Source organism: Stegastes partitus, unplaced genomic scaffold (assembly GCF_000690725.1).
Source record: "Stegastes partitus isolate 25-593 unplaced genomic scaffold, Stegastes_partitus-1.0.2 Scaffold181, whole genome shotgun sequence".
NCBI lineage: Eukaryota > Metazoa > Chordata > Actinopteri > Pomacentridae > Stegastes > Stegastes partitus.
This window is the reverse complement of record NW_007577912.1, coordinates 693,954-704,443: the sequence shown is the minus strand read 5'-3', so window position 1 is coordinate 704,443 and position 10,490 is coordinate 693,954. Positions and strand designations below refer to the sequence as shown.

General features: G+C 40.7%; 1 protein-coding gene across 2 annotated transcripts in view; it reads right to left on the bottom strand.

The window, feature by feature from the left end:
• Nucleotides 1-6: 6 nt before the first annotated feature.
• LOC103356067 (serine/threonine-protein kinase PAK 2-like) overlaps nucleotides 7-10,490 on the bottom strand; it is a 19,868-nt gene continuing 9,384 nt past the window's right edge. For both annotated transcript variants that reach the window (XM_008280116.1, XM_008280118.1), the window contains exons 2-15: nucleotides 9,002-9,197; nucleotides 8,773-8,879; nucleotides 6,073-6,220; nucleotides 5,950-5,966; nucleotides 5,729-5,839; nucleotides 5,335-5,458; nucleotides 5,174-5,237; nucleotides 4,955-5,003; nucleotides 4,175-4,287; nucleotides 3,965-4,082; nucleotides 2,940-3,039; nucleotides 2,605-2,801; nucleotides 1,419-1,556; nucleotides 7-705 (exon numbers count right to left, since the gene is read on the bottom strand). In XM_008280116.1, the coding sequence (XP_008278338.1) occupies nucleotides 619-705; nucleotides 1,419-1,556; nucleotides 2,605-2,801; nucleotides 2,940-3,039; nucleotides 3,965-4,082; nucleotides 4,175-4,287; nucleotides 4,955-5,003; nucleotides 5,174-5,237; nucleotides 5,335-5,458; nucleotides 5,729-5,839; nucleotides 5,950-5,966; nucleotides 6,073-6,220; nucleotides 8,773-8,879; nucleotides 9,002-9,179 (1,551 nt within the window). In that variant the 5' untranslated portion in view covers nucleotides 9,180-9,197 and the 3' untranslated portion in view covers nucleotides 7-618. The remainder of the gene's footprint in view (nucleotides 706-1,418; nucleotides 1,557-2,604; nucleotides 2,802-2,939; nucleotides 3,040-3,964; nucleotides 4,083-4,174; nucleotides 4,288-4,954; nucleotides 5,004-5,173; nucleotides 5,238-5,334; nucleotides 5,459-5,728; nucleotides 5,840-5,949; nucleotides 5,967-6,072; nucleotides 6,221-8,772; nucleotides 8,880-9,001; nucleotides 9,198-10,490) is intronic.

The following is a 10,490-nucleotide window of genomic DNA, read 5'->3' as shown; positions in this document are numbered from 1 at the left end:
GATATAAAAAATGTAGCACGGATTTCCATTCTTACAATAAAAGCAGGAAGATAAGGGAAGCTTCTAAAAAGATGAGATGTGTCTGCTCCAGTCTGCTCCTGTGTTACGACATCATTTAATTTGGCTGAATTAAGTTAATCCTCTGAGGAGTTTGTTTATTTGCTCAGTAAACGCCGCTCCCTGCAGGTGTGAAGATGAAACTCTTGCTGGGAATTTTAAACGCCGTTTTAGTTCAGCTCCCAGCAGTAAAATGAGATTCTTTGTGAATATGGACCTTGGTGGTGCAAAGTGCCAAGAGTAACAGTGATACTGCATTCCTGATATGCATAGTAACCAGCGTCAACATAAACAAACACACACACACACACACACTGTAGCTGCAAGAAACAGGGAACACATTATGGCTGTATGCAGCTTCAGAACAAGGCACAAAGGGGAGATAAATATATAATCAGCACAGAAACACTGAGGAGAGTGAAGCAGCATTTTGTGACCTCTTGGGGAAAAAAAAAAAAGTAAAAACACACGCAGGTTGCTGATGGTCATCATACGTAGATCTGTGGAAGATTCTGGAGGCTTCGGCTGCCGTTTGCTCCTATAGTTCTTAGAGACTGGGATTTAGCGGTTGCTCCTCATGGCCTCCTTGGCTGCCAGGATGAGCGGGGTGAGGCTGGACAGAGGCTTGGCCAGCCTCAGGAACGGATGCTACGAAAAGGAAGGCAAAGGAGTGAGCACTTTGAATGATATTAGCAAAGGAATGATGTTGACTTTTAGGCTCAACCTCAGACAAACAAATAGACATCAGTTCCCTACATACAGTACAAGACATGCAATTATTAGAACGCTGTGCAGTCTACTTCTAAACATCCTGATTATGTGAAGAGTTTGTGCTTTTTTTTTGTTCTTTGTGATCACAAGATTTTTTTCATTTAGGCTTAAGACGCCATCTTGGAATAACGGAAGTTGCGATGGCCTTTTTCAGCTATTTTCTGACCTTTTGTAGCTCAAAGAAACATTCTCAAAACACACCTCTAAACTGGTATATGTGCCTCCAGTTGCATAATTTCCCACGTAGATGTGAGAGTGGTTTTGTTTTTCTCACGTCATCCTTGACAACAAATAAGCAACTTTCCTAAAATGGCAAACTAGTCCTTTAATTGAGAAATCCATTGATATTAGAAACAGAGAATATGGACATTTCAAAGGCGTAGCTGTAAATGCATTTAGGCCCTATGCTCACTTCAAATGTCTCATATCGCAATGAAATCCAGATGCAAGTTGACTTAATGGTAGCCCCACACAGTATATGCATCGTCAAGCAGTCAGATTGATATAATCTCAGCTGTTTCCCCTCATGTTTTGTACGTTTTAGATTCAGATATATTCCTATATTGCAGCAGCATGTAGACATGTTGTACCTGCAGCAGCTCTCTGCCAGACCCTCGTTTCTCCACGTCCATCTCCAGACAGCGAGACAGGAAGGATCTGAAGACAGGAGACAGCTTCTCTGGACTCTGCAGCTCAGGAGTCCCATTGGTGGCAATTAAATACAACGCCTAACACCAGAACAAAAAAAAAAAAAGTCTGTACAATACAATCTTAAAGCACGACATTCAGTATCTTTAAATTAAACTTCTAGTCTTTGCAAACAACTATAAAATAACTTGGCGTCATTTTAGCTTTTGTTATTACTGATGATCAAATGCGATACTTAATGATCGAAATACAGAGAAACAGTGACAGAAACCAGACTACAGTTAACAGCCAGGCTAGCAGCATCGTGAGGTTTGCTAGTCTTTTCTAAATGTTACCAGACTCTTACAATGCTCATGTGCTGGTACTAAGAAGACTTATTGTTACTATTTGCTCATCATTGCTTCATTTTTGTTTATTTTTATTTTTTTACATCTCATCAGATGAGAAGATGAGAACGTCATTTGTTAAATTTGGTGCTCGAGTGAAAGTCACAAATCATCAAAGCGGTGAACGTTTATGTCAAATGTAACAATCCAGCCAATAGTGGTTGAAACATTTAACCCGGAACCACAAATTTCAACCTCACAGTGGCGCTACTGGAAAAGTCAATGATGCTCGAAGTTAGTGTGATTCTTCATCTGAGAAACAAAAGATTTTTGTGTCAGTCTATTAAACAGATGTTGTCATACTGTTCAGATAAAAATAAAAAAGTAAAAACCTTGGCTTGCTGGTGGAAAAAACAAAAATTAGGACAACAAAAGTTATCGAGATTCAGTGTCTCACCAACATGACTGTTATAAATTTATGGCGTTCCAGTCGACACTTGCTCAGATACTTGGACCCGACGTAACTATGTGCTGGTTTCTGCTTTTCTGTGTTATATAATTTTGAATAAAATACAGGTGCATTTTGACTTTTTGACAGACAAAAACAAGCAATCTGGGTTTTAGTTTTCTCACATTTTGCAAACTAACTAAACTGAGACAACACAAAGATTCCTGATGCTGAAAATAACTGTTACCTGCGGCTCTAGTTTCAACTGTTTCCCCCTCCGATTGAAGGGAAGTGTACAGTACACCTGAACATCAAACACCTGCCTGCCTATCGTTCCTCCCAGCACACACTCACCCTGAGAGGGTTCTCATTGAGATATGGAGGCTCTCCTTCCACCATCTCGATGGCCATAATCCCCAGAGACCAAATGTCCACTTTGGGTCCGTAGGCTTTCCTGGTCACCACCTCTGGAGCCATCCAGTACGGAGTCCCGACCATGGTGCTGCGTTTGCTCTGCTCTGGGGTGATCTGGGCACAGAAGCCAAAGTCGGCTGCAGAGACCAGAAAAAAATGATTTAGATTAATTAATTCATGACTTTTAACCACAGCAGTGATCGACAGTTCACATGAAAATGCAAACAGTGTGCTGTTCGGTCTGATATGCATGTTCGTGTGTTGCTCTCCCTCACTAAGTTTGACGGATCCGTCCATCCCCAGAAGTACGTTGTCACTCTTGATGTCTCTGTGGATGACCTGGTTGGCATGAAGGAACTCCAGAGCCTGAAGGACCTGTGAGGAAGGATACATGTTTGTTTTGGTAAATACAAAAAAGATGCTTCCTTGGATTTGTTCTCCATGATACAAATATATAACACAAGTGTAACCCTTCAAAAACATGCAAATACTGCAGAGATCCACTGTGAGCAGAACATTTGCAAATCGTGGCAAGATTTTTGCTGGATTCACAGGACAGATACAAATATATCAGACTTCCTGCAACTATTCTGAACCTGGAGACAGATGGACCAACTTCCACTAGAGTGTGGTGTCACATTTCTGTAACAGTGGAATTTTCTGACAGCTGAGCTTTATAATGTCAGACAATAACAAAACATGAAATGCAGAGAGCAGCAACACTTTTTAGATTGTGACCATGTCTATAACTTTAAATAACATGCCAAAAAAAAAAACAAATAGCTTTAGCACTGCTATGATACATTTTTTTTCTACTGCTGCAACTGTATTTTTTATGTACCCAAATCATCGTATTTGCAAAGCTGTATTTTGTCTTTTACTTAAAATGTAAGGTTTCTGCAGGGAACATGAACTTCCTGTTACAAGGCCAATCATTCTAACGCAAACTTTATCTTCTGAGAACTCTGCTCTCATTGGATGTTTGCACATATTTCTACCTGAATGCCATCTCTTTTAAATACTGTCTAAAACAGAGGTCGCTTCCAAAGCTAGGAATATTGATTTTTAAAAAAGCTTTTAGTCTTAACAGTTGGACAAAAACGTGCATCAGAGTCCATGTTGGTACACTGATTTGCTCCTCTGAGAAATCTGACACCTGGACAATGAATAAAGAACAGTGCAAGTGGTACTAGCTAGTGTAATGAAACTGTGTCTAAATGCTTGGATGAGCCCATCAGCAGATTCACAGGTTTTTTTAAACAAGGTTTTTGTATGCTTAGTTGTTTGAGCAGACTCTTACCTCTCTGCAGACGGCAGCGATCTGAGCCTCGTCCATGCACGTCTCTGTCACAACGTCAGTTAGCGAGCCACCGGCCAGGTACTCCATCACCACAAAAAGCTCGTCTCCAACGAGGAAGCTGTAAAATACAGTCACAGTCAAGGTACAGTTGGTTTCTGTGAAATATACACTGAATATTTGCCTGTCCGGTTTTTGTTAGCTAAGTGTTACCTGTCTAGGAAGTTGACAATGTTGGGGTTCTTCATCTCCTTCATGACCAGGATCTCGTTGATAATTAGCTCTTTCTTTGGCTGCTTCTGCAAGTTGATCTGCTTGATGGCCACCTGCAGAACACAACAAGTCAGTTTATATACTGTAAAAATACTTTGAACGTCCTGGAATATGTAAAGTTGTCAGCAGTTACGGTAGGTAAAAGCACAAGAGAAGCTCATTTTGTTAATTATGGCTCAGTTCTATTAGGTTTCCCGGATAGCCAGCATGCCCAGTTCCACGATCCAACTCACTGAAAGGAAACACTCTCTCTTTTAATGCTATCAGTTACACCAGCTGTCTTCTTGCTATGACATGCCAAACTTTCTGCAATGAAAAGGGTCTATTGTAGCTGACATCTGCTCGTACTTTTTTGGAAAATTCCTGTTGGGTCATTAGAAGCAACATGGCTACATGTGATGGATTTTCCTTCCCTGTCGCTCTACAGTTTATTGCTATTTTACTCATTTAAAACCATGAATGTTAAATGTTAAATGCACAGTGTATTCTGTCTGGTAGTTATTGTGTTGTCTTACCTAAAAACTGCAGTAGTGAATGATAAATAAGAATAGAACACAAGAATAAGCTTCATTTTCTGATTAATTATTTACAAAAACAAATTAGAAAAATAATTTATTGCAAGAAATTCCTTGAATGAAACACAATTCAGTCCAAACTCAACTGAGATGAAACTGACTTGAGTTTTTGGAGCGGCTACAACACAAGACGAAGCACACTTACCTCTTGTCCTGTGGAAACATCGATGGCTGTGTAAACTGTGCCAGATGCCCTGGAACGGAAAACAGCAAAAGGTGTTGTTATTCTTACTACTACTGCAACATTTTTTTTCAACGTCCAATCTATATAATTGGTTATTTCTACCAGCAAACCTGCTTCATGCCCTCATTCTCAAGTGTCTGACAATTTTCAGTCTTTACTTTGTCCTGAACTGTGACTCACCCCTGGCCGATCTTTTCATAGCGAGTGTATTTCTTCTTAGGATCTCCAATACTGACAATCGTTCCTGAGAATTGCAAAAAAAATAAAAAATAAAAATGTAAATCAGATTCTACTGGAGCCAAAAACTGCTGTGGCTCTGCCTGTGAGTGCGTTTCACATACGTAGCTTGTCCATGATCTCCTCGTCGGTCATCTTGCCTCCCTTCTTTTTCTGTTTGTCAGCTGCCTTGGAGGCGGCGTCTCCCTCTGGAGCTGGGATGGGGTCAATCACTGACCTTGTGTACACCTGGCCACACCACGGGAAAGAAAAACACCTTTCAGTTCGTTCGAAACATTTTCCAAGAAGCGCTGAACTTTAGCTAACCTCACCCGTCCTACTTTTAGCAGCTTGTAATTTTTGGTGTTCAGCCTACTTTCCTGTCAGTAAGACTAAAAGCAACTCTGGATAACAGCATCAACTGACTTCAAAAACTCAGATGGTAAAGTGGAGAAGTTACAACGCTAAATAATAATTTGGTTATAAGAAAAAATGAACATCTTTTTTGGCACAACTCACTGATTTTGTGTGCTCTGGCCGTGGCGCCACGACCGGAGGTGGTGTATCATCGTCGTCGTCGTCATCGCCATCTTTGCCCGATGGGGAGGTCGCAGTACCCTGCTTGCCCGGCTGCAACAGTGAATATACAGAGACAAAATGAAGAGAATCTCAGAACTTGCTGAGTTTAATAAAAAGTGATGTTGTGAATAAGAGTTGAAATAATCAAAGGAGCTCCTCACCGACTGTGAGTCTTTATCTGAAAGAGACAAAAAGAAACATGAGAAAGTGGAAGGACAGAAGAGTGAGACTTCACAGCTGCAAAACTAGACGTTTATTTATCTGCTGAGTGAAAGAAAACTGACCCGAGGCGGAAAAACTGAGGTATTTCTGTTTTCCACTGGTGGAATCGTAGAACTTGAGAATGTCGAGGACGGCCTGAGGGTTCTGTTTCTGTTCTGATTTACTGATGTTGGAGGTTTGGAGAAGACGGGCCCATTGCTCCGGCATGCCCTGGACAAACACACAGATACATATTTTTTTTAAAAAGAGAGACATACACTGATCCATCCATAAATGAAGTGGAAGAAACCTTTGAAAACTGGGCAAACACTGATCACACTTCAAAATCTGACACTTGCAAAATATATATATATATAAATCTGTTTCCGTTTTCTCAAATTGAAGAATAAAACACTCAAGAATAACATGCTCACTGTACATTAAGAATGACGAGACACATGTCAGGTCTGACCTACATATCTTGCAACACAACTTGGAATTCCTTGAACCTTCCCTGTTTCTTCACAGTGGAATCTCCACGTCAACTTTCCCAAGATTATCAACTCCAGCTTCTGATTACACGACTGCAACACTGAAAACGTCCTACAAGATTACGAGATAAGCCTGCACATTCATTTTAAAATAACAAGCACGCACCCCTATGCTACCCTTGCTGGACTCACAAATACAATAGCTGCAGTGATCTCATGACACAGAGTCTGACGGTATATCCTGTTTAAAAAATAAGTGCTTACTAAGAGCAGATTTGCATATTGCGAAATTAAAATGATCTGCACCGCACAAAAAAGATCTTACACAGTGATGAGCTGTTTGTAGATTGTGTCAGGGGCAACGATTGTGTAACCAACAGAAGAAGCTAGCATTAGGCTGTTAATATGTGACTTGTTGAGAGTCAGAAGTAAAAGAGAATAATAGCTTTCTGATAGTGCAATAATTCAGGAAGATTTTAAATAAAGCTTTCCAAAAAAATTATAGGACACTGTTCTTCTAATTAATAAAAACTAAAAATGTTAAACTTGATGACCAAAGAGGTTCAGTTGAGTTAGCATAAATACATAATTCTCACTCATGCTAAACTGTATAGCTTATTCTCATTTGCATAAATATGCCCATGTACATATACTGTAAATACAAAAAATCTTACTTTCTATTACAGAGCAGCTTCCTGTTAAGGTCATCTGATGCCCTAAAACCATTCATTTCCTTCCTTTATATTTTAAAACCTGTGTTCAAAATCACCATTATTGGGCAAGACAGCAGGGAAATGACATGCAGTCATGGTCTGGATTTGACTCATTGCTGATGGCATTTGCACCCACGTGGAAAACACCCTCACCAATTGGCTTGCAGATCATCCCTCCAATTCACGCTTTATTTACAATACAGTGCACGACAGTCATTGTTCAACATTTTAATTATTAATTCTCACTGTGTACATTTATCCCCTATATAGTTCCCTCAATAATTCTACAGAGGAACGAAAAAAGTGACTTTCCGCCAACCATCCCACAACGTGATGCGCCACATTTTATAGATGCCCACAACGACTGCTGCATAACTCAAAAGCTGGCAGCGAGTGAGTGTCTGAAACCTCTGAACGACTCTCCATCCACTATACAGAGAATAGCAAGTGAGTGAATCAGGAGATTTCCAGCTTTTGTGGTGTCACAGTAATTTCCTATTTACAAACTTGATGCTTTTGATTGGATTGGACCTCTTGATATTTTCTAGGAACTAAAATTTTTTAGTAGATGACACATTTCTTAATGCAGTAGATTAACCAATAGACTAACACGGGGGTCTCCAATCCTGGTCCTCGAGAGCCACAGTCCTGCATGTTTTAGATGTTTCCCTCTTCCAACACACCTGATTCCTGAAGAGGGAAACATCTAAAACATGCAGGACTGCGGCTCTCGAGGACCAGGATTGGAGACCCCTGGACTAACAGATGGATGCTTCTAAGAAGTGAAGACGTAAACCTGCTTTCTTTCTAATAGCCAGCAGGGGGCGATTCTTCTCATTGTAAAAATAAGCCAGACTGTGTAGAAGTCTATGAGAAAAATGGCACTGCTTTTTCCATGATCTGTTACTTCAGTTAACATTTTCCGAATGAACTTAGTGTCTCAGCTGCCAGTTTTAAGAGTTTTGGACTACAACATGATGCTCATTTTTACAAATTATGGTCCCATTTAGGAGAAAACAGATGATAAAGCAGGGATGACTGCTTTGTGCATGCCCACACAGGTCGCTACCGTATGGGCATGCATAGTGTCCTTGAGACCTCAGTCAGATCCACCCTGAATTCCAAACTCAAGGTTTCAAAACGGTAGTCCACAAACCAGTGGAAGACAGCATCGTGGCTATATCCATAGACCATACAGTCTACACTTCAACCTTTTGCTAAATATGCTTATTTACTTTGCTGCTGTTAGTTAAACAAGTATAAATAACAATCTCTTGTCTGTAAGCTAAACAGTCAATATGGCAGTTAGTGAGCTTTTTAAAGTGTTGGAAAGCGACCTTGGTACAGAACCAGGATGCTTGTTTCACCCTGTTTCCAATCTTTATGCTAAGCTAAGCTAATCAGATGCTACTTCCAGATTAATCTTTCAGTTTAACTCTCACCAAGAAAGCAAATCATAATATTTCACAAAGTCTTAAACTAGTGTGAACTCTACCGATGCCGCACAATTTAATAAATCACTCTTTTGAAACAAGCACATAAAGGCAGAAATTGTACGGTGCCAATGCTTAATACTTACAGTGAATTCTCCAGTAACGGCATCAAAACCCACGTGGATGGTGTGTTCAAAGTCTGAAGGTGAAGAGATCTCGGGCCTGTCCTTGTCCCGGTCCTTCTTCCTGCCCCCTACAAGTGAAGGTCAAAGTTTATCAAAAGTTCTCCATTCAGCACCATTCACATGTTGTTTAATGTGTTACCGTATGTGTGTGAACAGTCATTTATGTGTGTATGTTCTCCACATCTGTCACCTTTCTCAGAGGCAAACATGGAGATGATCTTGTTTCTGGACTTCCTCTCCTCCGGTACGGACGGCAGCGGCCGAGAGCTGTGATTGGCCGACTGGGGGTCCTTGGTTCCTCCTCCTTGGCTGCTCATCCTGACAGGGGGGGCGGGGGGCTTGTCCTCACACACTCCGCTGTCACACATCTACACACACACGTTCACCTGCCGAGTGAACACGACATGCACAAGTTCAGAATACACCCACCAAGTCAGCTGCAACGCTCAACCACTGCTTCAACTTCTTCCTGATTTTTCATGTGTCACAACGCTCGGCCAGGCGCTGCACGTCAGCACCAAATGCTACTGAGAAACAGCCGCAACACGAGCAAAGCTTAGCACACAGTCAAAGGGTACAGACAGAATGAAATTAAGCAAAACTCACAAACGATCTCCCTAATCCATCCATGCAATCTGAGGATCGGCTCTGAGTGTTGGAACGAAGGGAAGAAGTGTGAACAGGAAGCAACGCTGAATGGGCAAAGTGACGTGTTGAGTCTCGTTCAGTTACAAATGAATGAGGAAGGAAAGGAGGCAGAGCGAGAGAGAGAGAGAGAGAGAAGCGTCTGCGAGTAAGCTGGTGACTAAGAAAGGTATAACTGGATCAAAAGGGGGAGAAGTAAAGATCAGCTCAACAGCAGTTTACATAAGTTCAGTTTTGACATGTTTGCGCTTGACTTTTTAGTTTTTCCATTTCATGCCACATCATACTTCTACTTGACAACATTTCAGGGGGAAACATTCGACTTCTTGCTCCACGTATTTGGAAGTTACAGCCATTAGCAATCTTTCAGACAAGGATTTTACATGAAACCACATTTAATAATCTGAAAAAATACAACAATGCAGTGTCACATTTCACATGTCTTTGACTTGTTTGCAGCACCAAAGAGACATTTCGTCAGATGGTTTCTTTAAAGTACCATTTTGACGTTCAGTGAGATACAGTTGTAAAAAAAAAAGGAAAATCTAAAAAGCACAGATCTGCTAAATGTAAAAACCAAAGTAAGACTGGATAAGGCCCGACTCATTGAAGACCACAGGACTAAACTACTAAACCGGACAAAACTGCAGCACCTCAATGTTTCTCAGTTGTTGATGCATCAGTGTTAACAACATAACCACATCATACATAACAATACCTAAAACATCACTCATAGAGCCAATCTGCAAAACAGATCTGTTAAATTCCATCTATGCAGGTATCACTGAGGCACAAAGTAATATGTTGAATGAAAAACACTTTAACAATCTTACGTTGGCTCTTGCACTTCACTCTTCGAGCTGTGTGCAGTTTAAAAGAGACTTTTTGCCTGTAAACTTGCCAGATGGTTTCATTTAAGCAATAACTTGAGGTTTAGTGTGACACAGTTGTCCAAAAAAATTGGATAATCTATCCAAAAAGCACAAATAAAGACTACAATTAACCTAGAAGGCTTTGGTTTTCCTTCTCGCACA